Source organism: Corylus avellana, chromosome ca3, assembly GCF_901000735.1.
Source record: "Corylus avellana chromosome ca3, CavTom2PMs-1.0".
In the NCBI taxonomy this organism is placed as follows: domain Eukaryota; kingdom Viridiplantae; phylum Streptophyta; class Magnoliopsida; order Fagales; family Betulaceae; genus Corylus; species Corylus avellana.
Genome location: NC_081543.1, coordinates 26,661,565 through 26,679,318, shown reverse-complemented (window position 1 = coordinate 26,679,318; position 17,754 = coordinate 26,661,565). Strand labels below are relative to the sequence as shown.

Here is a 17,754-nt window from a genome sequence, read left to right as displayed (position 1 = left end):
AGCTACTTGATCTTCGAAGTAGCTGGCAACTGGCAAGACAATCCTCACATGGGTTTCTTTTGTTTCGATTCAGGAAACTACTGGTCACATTTGTTATGTACTTTTAAAATAAATAATTGAAGGAGAAATGTTAGGGGTCAAGATATTTTTGTTAATATTTGGTCTATCTCATCTTATAAATCAATTATTAGATTTGTGGACTTGTATAGATTTCACATAAGTCAATGATGGACTCCACAAATTTAATGGTTGATCTATTGAATTTGTATGAGAATATGAGTTAAATATGAGGAACTTATTGACCTCTAGCATTTCTCTAATTTAAGTTATGATCGGAGCTCTCTATAGTTAATTAGCTATAATTTAGTTTTCCAAACGAGATTTGTCACGTACATGGTTATATAACAGAGAAATTATAGAAATTATATTTTTATCATGCTTTGCTGATATGACACTACAATTGGTCTTTGGATCAGCACTTCTTGAAAAAAGAATTAAGAATTGATTGATCCAATTCTTAAAAAAAGAATTAAGGATTGATTGGCAATGTTACATCGGCCATGTGGGATAGAAATATGGTTTACATCTTTTTTTTCTTGTCCATTTTTTTTTTTTTTTTTTAAAAAAAAATAAAAGTCAAATAAGAGAAAGCGGGTTATATGGGATTGAATAACAACAAAGGGGTGGGCACCACTATAACAAACCGAAATGATAAAATACAGTACATAATCGGTAATAGTAACAAAGTATAGGCAATGGTTTCATTCATGATCTAAATGAACTATAAACAAACTACGCTTTTCCAAGGGCCGCACAAGGCAGTTGACAAACGGCAAAAGAACTCAGTTAAGAGTCCCAAGTGGTGAATACAACTACCTCCATTAAGAGGTAGTTGTAGGAGATGTACTGTAGAAAATCAGATACGAGTCGTTGAAGGACAAACGTCGACAACAAAAGTTTCACCCACAAGATTAAAGAAACAAATAACCCACAAGAAACAGAAAATAAAGCTAAACACAACATAAACATAAAATACAGGAAAACATCCAAAAAACCACAACAATGATCTGAACTGTTGCCCAGGCGATCGTAGGAGCATGAGTGGCAAGGGGTATCCACTCGCCGGCGCGTGGGAACCACACGTCATTGCATGGGTGGTAGATCTGAGCGCAGATGGTGGCGTTGCTACATTAGGGAGCCGAGGAAGGTGGTGGGCGGGCACGTTGGTCAGTAGGGATAACTAAGGAAAGTAGATCTAGTTTTGAAATTAGATCTAAAAACCAAGCAAAACCTGTGAGCGGCGGAAGCTGAGAAACAGGGATGACGAGGCGCAGCAGATTTGGAGAGGTGGTGAGGGTGGGCGGTGGAAGGCGAGGAGGCTACCGGTTGGCAGTGTTGTGGACAGCAGGGAGAGGAGAAAAACGACCGAAAAAGGACACCAAAAGAAGAAGAAAAGGAACTCCCCAAAAAACACTCACAAGGAGGCGGCTAAACACCACTTAGGGTGTGGAAGAAATCCACTAAGGGTTTTGGAGAAAGCTTCTCTCGGGAGAGAAATATGGTTTATATCATTACTCTTTATAACATACTTAGATAAATGTTATAAACACTTTTATTCTATTTTTATTTCACTTTGTTGATGTGGCATTGTTAATGATAAGTTTTTGATGTCACACACACACACACACAAATATATATATATATATATACCATTGAATTTGTAGGACTTACATGTGGGTCTATTAGGGGTGCAAAAGCGGTTACGGTTAGCGGTTAGTGGCAATAACTGCTAACCGTAACCGCCCTAGCGGTTAGTAAATTTCACTAACCGCAACCGCTAACCGCCTAGCGGTTAACGGTTAGCGGTTAGTGGCCGGTTAGCGGTTAGTGAAATAGATAACCGCCCGCTAACCGCTTTTTTAAAATTGAGCTTCTTTTTTTTTGGCTTTTTTTTAACTTATTTTTTTTTCTTGTATTTTTAATATCTTCTTGGGCCCAATTGCTATAAATATTTGAATTGTCATTGGATCATATGATTAAGTGTTGATCTTATAAACTTACAAACAAACAAAAATACTTCAATTGTAGTTATAAGTAACACATTGTTTAATCCAATATCAATTACTTAATTTGATATTATATGAATCACATTGTCATTGTCATTGTACATGAATAATTGATTAAGTATTGGAATTGTAATTGGATCATATAGTTAAATATTTATCTTATACATTTATATTATTCAATATGCATATAATATAACTATAAGCAATTATATATATAATTCAAAATTGTTCAAAATTGTTAATTTTCTTTTTTTTTTTTCTTTCAAAAAATGGTTAAATTTCTTTTTCTAAAAAATGTTCAAAAAATACATTAATACTTCAATTGTGATTATAAGTAACACATTGTTGAATCTAATGTCAATTACTTAATTTGATATTATATAATCATATGGTCTCATTAAATTATATCATATGATTCATATGATTAATTATTTAAATTCTTATCATATTTACTTATAATCTTTTTTCTTTGAATTGAACTTAATATCTAATGGTAAATGGTAATGTTCAAACTCCTAAATCCCAAATTCCTAAAGTATCTAATAATGCTTTAATTAAATTGTAGACTTGTAGTTATAAGTAACATATTGTTTAATTCAATTGAATCAATTGTGATTATCATTGTACATGAATCATATGATTAACTTGTAGACTTATGACTTATGAGTTATGTCATATTATATATGTATTATTTATTATTATATAATCATATGATTTAATGATCAAGTCATCATGTGATATAATCATATCAATTATAGTTGTTAGTTCTTGTGTTGGCTTAATTCAGTTCCAAAATGCAGATGCTACTATTCACGGCTCAAACACTGATATAGAATGCTCTGATACCAATTGAAAAACGCTATGCCGACTCCAAAAACTTGTTTATCACAATTTATGCGGAATTAATATTATGAAGCAATAAACAATTCAATCACCCAAAATATATAAAGCAATAAAAAGGCAGACACAGATATTTTGGCTAATTTTTCTAAGACTCCTTCAGTTAAACAAACTCAAGGTAAGTTTTTTCCTACATGCCATCATTGTGGGATTGTTGGTCACATTAGACCAAACTGTTGGAAATTCAAAGCTGCTCCAAAGAAAGAAAATCATGCAGCTGCTCCGACTCTCCATAGTAAGAAAGGTAAGAAAATTTATGTTAAGCATCATGCATCTTACCCTAAGCTTAGAGTCATGCATCCTCATAGAAAATTACCTTCTAAAAGGTTTGTGCTCACTTGTCATCATTGTGGAAAGGTTGGTCATATTCGACCAAAGTGTTTTGATTTGAAATCCCATAAGCATAAAAGTGAAAATTCCTATTCTAGGAAAGAAAGTGAGGGTTTGGTCATAATGATTAGAGAAGTGTTATCTAGGCTAGATAAGTTTGAGCAAAGTCATAAGTCTAGACCTAAGATTTCTCAAGTGTGGGTTAGGAAGAATGATACCATTCACCCATTGAGGGGGAGTGGTAGTGATCTCACCTAAAGTTAGGTGAGTCAATAACATGCCTAGGATTGATTGTTTTGCTTATTTTGTAATATCCTAGAGCATGTTGTTTTTTTTTTCATTGCATTTTTTTTTTCCTTTTCGTTTTTGGTTTATTGTTTATGCACTGCATTGTTTTTGTTGTTACACTTTCTGTATGAAGAGTATATACATGATTGTTTTGAGATTCATGTTTTGAGGCATATTCATAAAGGATTTTTCAAGAAATTCATATATCATGATCTTTGAAAAGCTTATAGATGAGATGTTGTGTGTGGACCACCAAGATTTTTGTCTACTTGCTAATCAAATGTTCAGGAATGTGTAATGTCTTGTGAAGACCTAGAAGTAGTTATTAAACCAAATCATTATTTTGTAGTGGGACCTATAAGATGTGATGAAAGTTTAATGCTAAAGGACATTCATGTCTTGCCTGTTGTAATCTCAATTCAAGCATGTTGTTTTGTTTTGCATTGCATTTTTCTTTGTTTTGCATTTGTTTTTTCTTTTGTGTGCATTTCTTTTGTGAAAAATTTCAAAAAGACAAAAATATGTTACTTTGATTGTTTCCTTTTCTTTCTTTTGTCTTATGCACCTAGATAGTCCATTAATTTCTCATGTTGCTTTTTATGGATTTAATTCCTTACATCTTGGAATGTTCTTAATATGCATGAGATAAAAATTTGTGTCAATGGACTTGTTTTTGTGGTTACCTAAAGCCTGAGCTTATGTGATACATTTTGCCTATGCTTTATCTCTTGTGCACATTTAAGCTTAAATTGAGGTTTTGTTTCACTTTATTTGTGAGGTCTGTTAGGTAACCATATGAGGTTTTTAACTAGTCATATTTTTCAAATTGACCATATGCTAGTTGAACCTAGGGCTTAAAAATTCATGCTTTCTCTTTTGTGATAAGCACCAAAAGTTTAAGGACACTTTCTCAAAGAGAAAAATAAACAAAATAGTGAAACAAATAAAATCAAAAGATCATATTCCAAAAAGAATTTATTTCACTGTGTCAAACTTGTGCAAAATATTTTACAAAGAGAATTGTATAGGATGAGAGTGGCTAGGCCCTAGTATGATAAGGTTTGACTTTTGATTTGATATACTTGTCAAAACCTCATGGTGGTGAAACTTTCTCCTCATTTTGTAAGTGAAAAATTTTTCTCTTTGGATGGCTTACCCACACACCACACAAGCATGGGATGAATGGAACATTTTTCTTTGCTTGGGTTAAGCAATATGAGTTTCTTGCCATTTTTAGTCTCATGTATATTTTGCATATTTGGAGCATGTTTGGATATTCATTGTGCAATACATGAGTCATTGATGTGTTATCATGTGTGTTCATTTAACTTTTAAGGGGGAGAAACATGCTTTGCATTTCCAGTTTCCTGTTGTTAATTGAGTCATACATTGAGGGGGAGTTTTGCTGATGTTTCTTTATAATCACGCATTCTACGTCATTTTTTTATCATGAGTTTTATTTATATCTTCTTGTTCCACATATGCCTTGATGTATTTTGTGAAGTGTTTCAGGAAACATGAAGACCTTTTGTCATTCTGTGACAAAAAGGGGGAGTAAATATAGGGACATGATGGGATTGGCTCGACATTTTGGTTTTGTCACTGAATTGCCAAAGGGGGAGTTTGTTAGTTCTTGTGTTGGCTTAATTCAGTTCCAAAATGCAGAGGCTACTGTTCACGAGCTCAAACACTGATATAGAATGCTCAGAATCCAATCTCCACCGTTCATAATGTAGATTCATGTGTTATGAACGTCCCTGCAAAATTTCAGCTCAATCGGACCACAAACGCCCATCGATCGGAGCTGTTGATCAAGACTGGACAGGCCAGGGTCCGGACCGGCAATTCCCCGGGTCCGGACCTCATTTCCAGAAACTAAAATCTTGCTCCGCAAAGCCGTGTCCGGACCGCCCATTAACATGTCCGGACACCCCGTAAGTTTTAGGCCCAAAAACGTGATTTTAAGTGGGTTAGGTCTAGGGTTTTGTCGGGGGTATATATACATCATTATAGAAGAGAGAAGTACGAATTTTCACCCCCAGAGAGTTCGTCGGAGGCTGTGCTAAGAGAGATCATATGTGGTGAGCGTTAAAGTGAATCTCTTAGAGTTTTAATTATTCCTTTGATAAATCTACGGTTGAGAAGTCTATCGGAAGGGTCCGGTAAAGGAGAATCACGTTGAAGAAGATTGTGAGCGCGGAGACGAGTTGTAGGCTTGTCGATCTTACAGAGTCAAGGTCTTGCAAAGGGTTGTAAGTGTTCCTAGTGTCTGTAATCTCTAGATAATCTTTTGATAGTGATTTCTTGGGTTTGGCTGCCCCGGAGAGGTTTTACTTTTAGAACGTTTTCTAAAAGGTTTCCTCTTCGTAACCAAAATATCTGTGTCTGTCTTTTTATTGCTTTATATATTTTGGGTGATTGAATTGTTTATTGCTTCATAATATTAATTCCGCATAAATTGTGATAAACAAGTTTTTGGAGTCGGCATAGCGTTTTTCAATAGTGATAATATATAAATTACTAAAATTATAATGATAATACATTAATACTTAAATTATGTTTATAAGTAACATATTGGTCATTGTTTAATCCAATGTCAATTACTTAATTTGATATTATACGAATCATATCATCATTGTACATTAATAATATGATTCACTTGAAGTCTTGAATAAAGTATTTGAATTGTCATTGAATCATATGATTAACTATTGATATTATACATTTATATTATTCATATACATATGTAGACTTATATAGACTTATAGGTTTATAACATACATTGGAAATAAGTCTCTAGATATTTAATTGTTGTATTAGTATGAATTAGTATGAATTAGTATACTTATGAGTTATGTCATATTATATATGCATAATTTGTTATTATATAATCAAATGATTTAATAATCAATCTCATGTGATATAATCATATAAATTATAGTGATAATATATTAATACTCAAATTGTGATTTAATTATTTTAAAAAAAATTGTGATTTAATGATCAAGTGATTATATGATATAATCATATAAATTATAGTGATAATATATTAATACTCAAATTGTGATTTAATTATTTTTTAAAAAAATTGTGATTTAATGATCAAGTGATTATGTTATATGTATAATTATAAAAATATATTATATAAAAAGGCGGTTAGCGGTTAGCGGTTACGGTTAGTAGACCCAATAACCGCTAACCGCTAACCGCTAGGCGGTTATGGCGATTAGGCGGTTAGCGGTTAATGCGGTTAAACGGTTAGGCGGTTAGGCGGTTGGCGGTTATAGCGGTTAGCGGTTAGCGGGCGGTTAAAAACCGCCCGCCTTTGCACCCCTAGGGTCTATAGATATAATATTGAATTTGAAAAAGAGATGGAAGAGTAACATTTTTTTAATAAAAAAAAAAAACGATCTAAGGGTTGATTGGCAGTATTACATTAACAAAATATGATAAAAGTAGAATAAAAATGTAGGGTATAGCATTGCTTGTCTAATTATTCAATGCATGACCTTTGGAATATCACATCCTTATGAAAATGAGATAATTTACATATACAATTCTTGTCAAGAAGCTCATCAACACACCTCAATGGAAGGAGGCTTGGAGAGCTTTTCCAACAGCAAAACTCCAAGATCCCCCTCCTCAAGCAATTCATAAACCCTAGTACAATATAATCTCTACAGTTGAGCCAATTCCAAGAGTGGATCCAATTATTCCATCGACTTTGGCCACAACATACGATACCACCAAGCCCTACCTCACTAGCATTTCCTTTGCAATCTCCGTCGGTGTACTCTTGTGAGCTTTGCACACTTGTAAGTACAATCACATGTTGAGGGACTTGGTCAAATGTAGTGGGTGCATCGATATATGTTGAGCCTCTTCCTGTTTATAGCATGTGATAGGTTTCTTTCTGGGTTCTATCTCTTCAAGCAAGTGTTTAGTTAGAACTTAGTAGAGTGTGAGCTGTCTAAATACTTGTTCAAGCCAGTGGTTCTGTGCAATTAAGTTGTCCTATTGCAATGTAATTAGGCATTTCGAATAAGTAAAGTATGAGCTGTCTAAATACTTATTCAAGCAAGTGGGTTTCATGCAATGAAGTTGTACTATTGCAATGAAAATCTGCCTCTGAACTATCCCTACAAACTGTCATTTCATGCGACTCTTTTCTTGGCCAGTGGGCCATGTCATTAATTTGGCTCATTCACAGTAGAATTTAGTTATTTCCTATTTTGTTTTGATTGTAATGGAGTTTTTGTTGGGTTGTCCTTCTCATCTTTTGTGTTTTACTTGGTGTACTCTTTTTTTTTTCTTTTTTTCTTCCTTTTTTTTTTTTTTTTTTTTTTTTTTTGTTTTGTTTTGCTTAGAAGAAAGTGAAAAGAAAAATTATTTATCTTGGGGTTCAAGACATTTTAAGAAGTGTTGGTCCAAATTCAGAAAATTATATATTCCAATAAATGCCCAAATTACGTGGAACATATGATTATTATTAATTTATTAATATGTTTTTGAAATTAGTTGGATAGCTTATATAATTTCAAGTACTTAACTTAAAAGGGTGGAAAAGTGTATTTAAAGTGTGTACGTGTTTGAGTGAGAGAAAGAGACAAGGCTTGTGCTAATGCGGTCCATGTGCTAGGAGCCTAGGATGGAAATAATCAATTTAGTATAGGAAGGAGGAAATTACCTAAAAAAACCAAAAACTTTTTATAAAATTACATTAATAATTTTAGAGAAAAATAAAATTTAGTCGGAAGACTTTCATGCTATTTCAATTTAGTTTCTAGGTGTTTAATTTTGACAATTAGTTTTTTTTTTTTTTTTCTGATTTTAAATAGGTCTTTTCGTTTATCATCTATTATTCAATTAATTAATGACCTATTACGCTAGACCAAATGGTAAAGTTCACATACTCCCTCAAGCTATAATCAAATTGATAATGTTTCTCTAAACTTTTAATTGTGACAGTGTTTCCTAAAACTACCAAAATATTGTTAATGCCCCCCTAAGACTAGCAAAAAGATAAAAATGTCCTATATATTTCTCAATAAGACAAAAATACCCTTATAAATTCAAAAAACAATTTTAAAAAATATTTATTAAAAAAAAAAAACGAAAATGTTAATTTAAAAAGAACGTTTTTTTTTTCTAAAATTTTATTTTTTAAACTAAAAATTTATTTTTATTTTTCTAAAAACGATTTTTAAAACGAATATTTTATTTAAAACGATTTTTTAAACGGAAAATTATATTTTTTTTTAAAAAAAAAACTTTTTTTTTTTTTAAAAAAAAAATTGTTTTATAAAACGAAAATTGACAATTTTTTTTTTTAATTTTTAAATTTCGATTTTTTTTTTTGTTTTTAAAGTTTTAGGTTATTTCTATAAGTTTTAGTATTTTTTATTTATTTATTTTACTAAGGGTAGTTTCGTTATTGGAAGGAACATTGATAATTTTTGGTAGTTTAAAGCGGATATTGTCACAATTGAAAGCTTGGAGAGGACATTGTCAATTGAGTGGTAGTTTGAGGGGGTATGTAGATTTTCCCCTAAATAAAAACTTAAAAACTAAAACATAAATGGGGTGGCTGACTAGGCAACCGCCCCTCTCTTAGGGCACAATACCCTTACAAGAGAGGGGTGCCACCTCCTTTCATATAGGGGTAGCCACCTACAAGAGAGGGGCAACCACCCTCAATTAGGGGACGTTGCCCCTCAAAAGAGAGGGGCCACCACCTTTCTTTCTCTTTCTTTATCTTTATCTTTTTTTTTTATCTATTTATTTATTTTTTTAAATTTTTTATAAGTGAATATTTGTAATTTAAAATAAATATGGTAAATGGTGCATACAATTGGTGTATAACGTGTGAAACGAGAGCAAAGTTACATCGATTAATTCTTATATCAAGGTAGGCTCCTTTCAAGGCTTCAATTGTTATTTCAATGAATCAAAATTGGTTATATGCCCTTGGACGGCATAGGTACACCTAAATCTACTTGCATTTACTCTTAATTTCTTTACTGCTTTTGGTTAAATCTTCTACTTTTGTGTCACACTTATTCCAATCTTGACATTTCATATCCTTCCCTTTTAGAAGCCAAAAAAATCAAAGAAAAAAAAAAAAAAAAAGGAAAAAAGAAAAAGAAAGGCTTAGAATTTCTTACTCCTAATCAGCTTCATTTTTATCACTCTATCGAGATCGGGGGCAATGAGCTTTAATACGGCCAACTCAAGAGAGAGATTGGGTAGATTCCATGTGTTCGATTGTTTGCTTAGATTATCCAAACGCCTGTCTACCCAAACAAGGCGAAACTCATTCTCCCTCTTACATTAATTGGCCAAACTATCCGAAAATTTATCCGAATAGATATCCAAACACAGCAAGGCCCATTGTAAGGCCCCTAATCATAGACTATTTTGCTTTATTTCTCTCTCAACCAAGATTGGGTGCAATATTAATACGGGTAGTTCATGTGAGAAGGTGGGTGGGTTCCAAATGTCCGAGCACTTGCTCACATTATTCATATACCTATCTAATTAAGTGTCCAAACAAGGTGAGACCCGCTCGTCCTCTAACACTAATTGCTCAAATTATCCGAACACCTACCCAAATAGGCGTCCAGATTTGGCAAGGCCCATACGGATAGCTATTTACACCCTATGTAAATCCCTTAATCTTAATCTTGGTTCTAGTCTTATGGTTTTGTTCCTCCCTTGTGCTGTCCCCCACTAGTCATTTCCTTAATTTGTCAAGCCTACAACTATCAGTTTTGGCTGTCCTATAACTCACCCCATTGATTCCCTGTGGCCTCGGGCACCCAAATGGCTTTTGTGAAGCATTTAGAAGCAAGATTGTCCAAGACCCAGAAATGAGGTAAATCTTCTTAGAGACCAGGGCAAAGGGTCTCTCACCCTGGCATGCCCCAATACAATTCATGCTCTTTGTTGTTGTTTGAATTTAGTTTTTTATCATCGTTTTCTGTAAAACCACAAACCAGAACTTGTTCCTGGTTTGGGTTGATATATTAGAAAAAAGATAAAAAAGAAAAAAAAAGAAAAGAAAGAAAGCTAAGTTCATGGCAGGATGCTCGATTTTAACAAATGGGTCTGCCTTAGATTGCGTTGATATTGCTAGTGCTTACCAAAATAATGGTTGTAGCGTTGCTAGTGATAATTCCGTAGAAGATGTTGCCGTTGTGGGTGTTCACGATTCTCATGATGATTACAAGGTTAAACTTCGAGGCCTTTTCGACCAGGTTCTTTCAGTTTTCCTGAAAGAGATTACTAGTAAAGGTGTTATTAGGCCTGTTCCGGCAGTGCTCGGTGATGGGCGGTCCCTGGATTTGTTTAGACTTTTCTGGGTAGTGCGGAAGAGAGGAGGGTTTGATATGGTGTCGAAGAAGGGCCTGTGGGCTTTTGTGGCGGACGATATGGGTTTGGATCTTAGAGCGACGCCTTCGGTGAAATTGATATGTTTTAAATACTTGAACGAGTTGGAGAAATGGTTCAAGGAGAGGTGTAGAGATAGGAAGCTGGGGAATGGGCAGTTTGGATGTGATGGGGGTTTCGGTTTGTTGTCTTTGGAGGTGGAGACAGAGTTTAGAGGTTTGTTGTCTCATGGGCTGTCGAAAAAGAAGAATGATGATGGATTTGTTCGACTGGAATCTTGTAAAAGTGGAGAGTACACTGATATGGATGTTGGAAAGAGGGGATTTCATTTTTCAGACACCAAGATCGCAAGTAGAATCCGGGACGATGTTGGTAAAGTCTGTCGTGATGATGACAAACACATTTTTAAGGATGTTGGTGCTGATCATATAATCCTGGATTCTAAAATTGCTAAGGAAGAATTTAACTTTCGTAAGAGAAAGCTAGAGTCTGTAGCAGGAGTACTGAAGTGGGTGATCCAGATCGCAAAGAATCCTGCTGATCCTTCAGTTGGGGTAATACCAGAGCCATCTAAGTGGAACGAGCATGAAGGCAAGGAGTTCTGGGCCCAGGTAATTAGGGCAAGGGAAGCACTGTTGCTAAGAAGGCATGTCATTCATAAGACTGAAGGATCTCCCTTGGAGGTAAGCTCATGGATCTTTGGTGTTTCTTCTTAAGTTTTTGCTTTTATCTCAGCATTATTAATGCCTTGAGTAGAATCAATGTACATGATATGTGTAAGGACCCGGAGAAAGTTTTAGTCACATTTGCATTATCACTCAAAACATGATTAGCCAAATTGCAGTTAAAGCTTCTTATAATCACTTATAAAACCTAGTCTCACCTACTAAGAAATCAACGTGGGACTTAATTTTTGGGTGTTACAATCTCTCCCACCCCGACGACCTCGTCAGGGCCCTTGTCATGCAATGTTTAAAATGTTACATGGTGTTACTAGGTTGCTAATATCATTTGTAATGACCCACGAAGAGTGCTATTTCATATTAGCGCCATCACTCTAAAATGACTAATCAAGTTATAGTTGGAGCTCCCTATAATCAATTATATAGCTCAATTTTACATAGTAAGAAATCAATGTAGGACTTAATTAATGAGGAATCACAATATAATGGCTTAATTCCTTGCTGAATACCAATGAAATTAAATCCAATATATTGTGATCAAACTGGTTCAAATTGAACACCGTGTCTATCTCATACCAAGCTAATCACTTAAAGAGGGCATTTAAAGGGGATAATATTTGCAAATTATTTGGACTCTAATTTTTTTTTTTTTTGGCCAATATATATTTTCATTTTCGAAGTTTCAAGGTAGTCAAATGAGTCGGGTCTCAATATATATATATATATATATATATATATATATATATATATATAAGATACTCGATAGCTATATATCAAGAGAATAATAAAAGATGTCTGTTCGAAAGAGAATCCCTAGAGTGGAGTCATTATGAAGCATTTAACCCTCATGAGAAATGATGGTTTAACATTTTAATTGGCATCGATCATATATGTTCTATTCAAATATTCTCATTTTAAATGCTATGAGTAATCACTAAGTTTGTGCAATGCTATGTCTCAACTCAATTCTTGCGGGTTTTCCTTGTCCCTTTTTTTTTTCCTGGGTTTGTACAATGTGGTGATGCTTTGATGTTGAATGCGCCTTTTTTATTTTTTATTTTTTATTTTTGGTCATGTCTATCAACAATGTTTTAATTTGCCTGATTTCATATAGCACTATTGGATACTATTGGATTTCACCTCTTCATCCTCTCCATTAGTTATTATTAATTTCATGGCATTCAATTATATGTGGTGTAAAACTTTGAGAATGGGATTTATATTGATATATCAGAACCATGTAAGACTTTGGAAGCACAATTACTTAGTATTTCACTCTTATCTCAAGATGGGTGTTTTTGTAATCACTTTCTAATGTCCTTTTGATTGATAACTTTTCATTACTTTTACCCATTTGGTGACAAACATAACTTGCAATGTTTGATTGAATTATAGGTATAAAATGTATTAACCTATATAATATTAATTTCTACTCCGAGTCTTATCCCTATTATTTAGGATGAACTCATCAATATTTTATGGTGAAGAAAATATATTTTACTCTCCTGTGGTTACCCCGCAAAACGAAGAATCCCCCCTTCAAGATGTGATATGTAACCTCCTTGTGGTAGGGTCAAAATGCAAGTATGATTGTGTAAATATTTTAAACAATCACATAATGCCACTCACCAGTAGTTGTTGCACATATAGTATTCTTTTCTCCATCTCCTGATGGAATTAAGAGTAACAAAGAGATGAAACTGGTTTGGCCACTTTACAATTGCCGGTGAAGATGCCTGGCCAACTCGTCCACCATCTTTAAGCATACATATCCACAAGAGCATTTCTCATAATTAATTCAAGCTTAATACCTTATAAAGCTGCACACATCTTCCCAAATCCAAACCACAACTTTGTGAACAAATAGAAAGCTAATAAACCAAGGCAAACTCTTCAAACTTCACCCTTAATCCTTTCCTCTCCCGAAACAAGAAAAGAGGTTCCTTACAACTACCTGTTCTAGAAGACCCTCTGGTCATAGAATTTCATGATACCAGAATTCTATTCGAAATATCATCTAAAACTTTCCTGTCACATGAAACAAATCCACAAGCATTAAGGACATAATGCAGGCATACCTCGGATCCATACCCTGCTTATGCAAGTGTTTGGCTCCACAAATCTCAAGCCTCATCTCTCTCCCTCTCTCTCTCTCTACAATTAGGGGAATGTCTGCTAACCCTGATACATGCTGGCTCGAACTCCTGACCTATATTATAAGGTCTCTGCATAGGCTCCAAATAGTGACATTTTCTTGATCACCCAATGTTCTTTACTACAAACTGTGCACATTACATTCCAGTAAGGTCTCTGCATAGTTACATTCCACTAAGGTCTCTGCATAGCTTCTTCTTTTTTTTCTTTTTCTTTTTTTCTTGGTCAGCTGCGTTTTTAGCTCATTTGGTGATTAGTTTTAATGATTTTTTTGTTCTTTATTCTCCTAGATTGACATTTCTCTTGTATACTTCTTGTGTATCTGGGTTCAGCCCAAAGCACCATGTTTTCTCCAAAAATTTTGCCTTCAAATTTCTTTTAAAATTAGAATTTTACCTCTCAAATTTTTTAATTTTGCCCCCTCCAAATTCCAAATGCTAGTTCCGCCCTGTCTGGGTTGCGCTTTGTGCTTTTAATTATATTTCAATTACTAATAAAAAAAAGGGGTTCATCTCGTGTTTGGTGTCATATAGTCTTGAGTTGGTTTGTTTATGTTTCATTTTCCTTGTGAAAGGAGATATGAAGGGATTTTTCCCCCCCTCAATTTCTGAAGCAACCAATACCTCACCATCCCTAACATCTAGTGTGGAAAAATAAAGCCAGAAAAGTGCAAGTACCAAGTTGTTACATCACAGCATTTCACCATCCCTAATATTATTGTTGTTGTTCTTGTTTCTTGACCACTAGAACTTTAACAAACACTGGTAATAGGAGATATAAACACTGAAACTTGAAGTAAATGGATTCTCCACACGTGTAGCTTTTAGCCATCAAGAAAAGGGTTTGCAATGAAGACTTTGTAGTGGGGGGCTCTACTTGTTGAGTAGGAAATTACATTACTTTGTCGATTTTACAAAATGATGATGGTTTGAACTTGCAGAAGAAGCTGAAGATGCATCCCTCTATGTATGAGGATAGTAGTGCCCCTTGTCACCACCAGTCCACAGCAAGGGTAAGATGCAGTCAAAGGCTTCCTACTTTGGGGAAATGTCCTGCTTGTTCTTGTTGCAATTCACGTTCAGCCAATCAGCTTAAATTGAGCCCTCATCAGATGGAGTTGGATAATGGCCCCAAGGAGCAAGAACTTGTTACTGTTGATATATCAGCCACAGATGCAAAAGTTAACCCACCTGAGGATGATTACCTTCCAAGGCAAGTTTATGGGGATTGTCTTGCTGAGGTCCCTGAATGGACTGGTGTGGTTTCACAGAGTGACTCGAAGTGGCTAGGGACATGTATATGGCCTTTGGAACACAAAAGGCATATTGAACTAATTGAAACAGATCCCATTGGGAGGGGAAGACCGGATTTATGTGGCTGTCGACTCCCAGGTTCTGTTGAATGTGTTAGATTTCATATAGCTGAGAAGAGGATGAAATTGAAACTTGAACTGGGCTCAGTGTTTTATCGTTGGAGATTTGATCGTATGGGTGAGGAAGTTTCACTTCAATGGACATCTGATGAAGAAACGAGAGTTAAGGATATGGTAAGGTCAAATCTTTGGAAAAATGCATTCAAGTGCTTTCCAAGGAAGACGAGGGAAAACTTGGTGAGTTATTACTTCAATGTATTCCTTGTCCTGCGAAGAAGATATCAGAATCGCGTGACCCCTAATAATATTGACAGCGATGATGATGAGTCGGACTTCGGATCTTTAGGCAACAGTTTTGGGCATGAAGCAGTCAACGTCCCAGGCTTCAATTTTCTAGCATGTTCTGAGAATAAGCAATGCACTGATTTTGAATAAGACAAAATGTGGAGCTGGATTGGATTTCATCACTTTCATCAGATGTTTGGTTTGACCCTTAAGAGTGAACAACATGACTTTGCCTTTGCCCCTGTTCAATTTTTGTAAGATAGTTTCCCTTATATACACAGAAACAACTCTCTCCCTTGAAATTTTGGTGAGATAAAGAGTATCACATTAAAGTGTGGTGCAATTTTGATGAGAAGTTATGTTCATGGTTGTGGAATCCAATTTGGTGGGTTTCTTGATCGAGTTTCTTTGGCTGCTGCAGTATCAGTTCACAAAGCTGTATTATAGATCTTGAGAGAGATGCTGCATTGTGAATACTTGTATCTCATACCAGCTACTATTACTACTACTACTACTACTACTTAGGGTATACCTATTTCATTAGATAGGAGAAGAGAAAGGAAGAGAGATAGTGGTTCGGATTCAACTTGTACTTTTGGTTTTTCTTACTTAGATGTGCATGTGGATTCTTTGCATCATGTTCCAAACTAGTGCTGCTGGTTTTCTTGGCCTCTATTCTTGCATGGTTTCAAATTTCATTAAAAGGAGTGAAGGACAATTGAATTGAATTGTATTTTTCTGCCCTAGGCTAACCCGTTGGGGTGCTGCCTAGTGGTGAAAGGGCGGGTTTGGGATGAGCCGTAAACTCGGACATCTTGGGGTTCGATTCTGCACCAGGTGTTGCCTTGGATTACTTGATACATGGCGTGTGGAGTGGTGTACTCGAGGTTTACTCCCTAAGGGTCGGTCCGAAGGGCCGACTTGGTGAAGTTTCAAAAATCTGCCCTAAACTATGAGGTCAATTGCAATTTTCCTCAAAATTTTGGATTTGAAAAATCAATTCCATAAGAGGCCCCCTAACAATAAGTTTTCCCCAATTTATGTTATATTTAACTTTAAAATTCACATGCTTATCATAGTGTCACATGATCACATGTTTATTTTCTTTTGTTTTCTTTATGATCACATGATAAGTATGTGACAATTATGGGTTAATATATGAGAAAATTTAAAAACTTTTATCAATGGGGATATTACAAATTATGACATAGTTTGGGGATTGATCATTCAAACTTGAAATTTAGGGAGAATATTGAAAATAATCTATAATTTAGGATAATAAAGTATAAATTATTCTTTTTTTTAAAAAAAATCATGTTGAGGTGATGCAGTAGAAATAACTGTAAAATCTAATCCTAATACTATACATTACTCCCTGCCTCTCCTACGTCCCCAAAGTCTATGTGGCGTAACGTTCAACCAAAAAATCAATTATAATGCACCAAATTTTATGAGGGACCATGCTACATAAATTTTGGAGGAATGAGAGGGAATGTGCATGAATAGCATTTACTCCTTTATCGTGATCATCAAGGCATGTAATATATGCTGACCAGTTGGATGTGTGGGTCTAATGAAAGTGTTGGTTTTCATTTACTCCCCAGAAGGATATGATGGCTGACACCACCTAAAATACATCACGGTGATAGCAAGAAAAGGCAGGTGGGCTTATAACTCTTGAAAATTCTTCCCTTACAAGTTAGCTTTTAAGGGTAAATTCTGCTTAATTTGTATCATTTGGTATCAGAACCAATCACCACGTCAAGTATGTAATCAAAAATTGGTTACAGCTTTATGTTCAAGTCACTGAGAGGACGGTGTATAGGACCACCAAAAATGACATCATGGTGATAGCAAGAAAAGGCAGGTGGGTTTATAAACTCTTGGACACCCTCCCCTTACAAGCCAGCATTTAAGGGTGAATTTTACCTAAGATTTGTATCATTTGGTATCAGAACTAGTAACTACGTCGAGTATGTGATCAAAAATTGGTTGCGGCTTTATGTTCGAGTCACTGAAAGGACGGCGTATAGGTTCTATTAAAATGTTTTAGTACTCTATATGAGCATAGTATTAATTCATTGAATACTAATAAATAAGTGAAGCTACTAAAAGAGAAATGACTGCCATCAGGTCGGTATCAATAAAGTTGGTCATTGTGGACATTGGTTGTAGAGTGTGGTGGTGTGTTACAATCTTAAGTGTCTCACATGGCTTAAGTACATTCTTAAACATATGTATATAAGCAATTGAACATCTTCCCCTTACAAGCCAATTTTTAATGGCG

At 34.8% G+C, this 17,754-nt stretch overlaps 1 protein-coding gene across 1 annotated transcript; it reads left to right on the top strand.

Annotated features, from left to right (window-relative positions):
- Positions 1-10,150: 10,150 nt before the first annotated feature.
- LOC132175504 (AT-rich interactive domain-containing protein 2) lies at positions 10,151-16,117 on the top strand. Its single transcript, XM_059587477.1, has 2 exons — positions 10,151-11,656; positions 14,751-16,117. The coding sequence occupies exons 1-2, from the start codon at positions 10,661-10,663 to the stop codon at positions 15,615-15,617; spliced, it is 1,863 nt and encodes a 620-aa protein (XP_059443460.1). The 5' UTR covers positions 10,151-10,660; the 3' UTR covers positions 15,618-16,117.
- Positions 16,118-17,754: the final 1,637 nt, after the last annotated feature.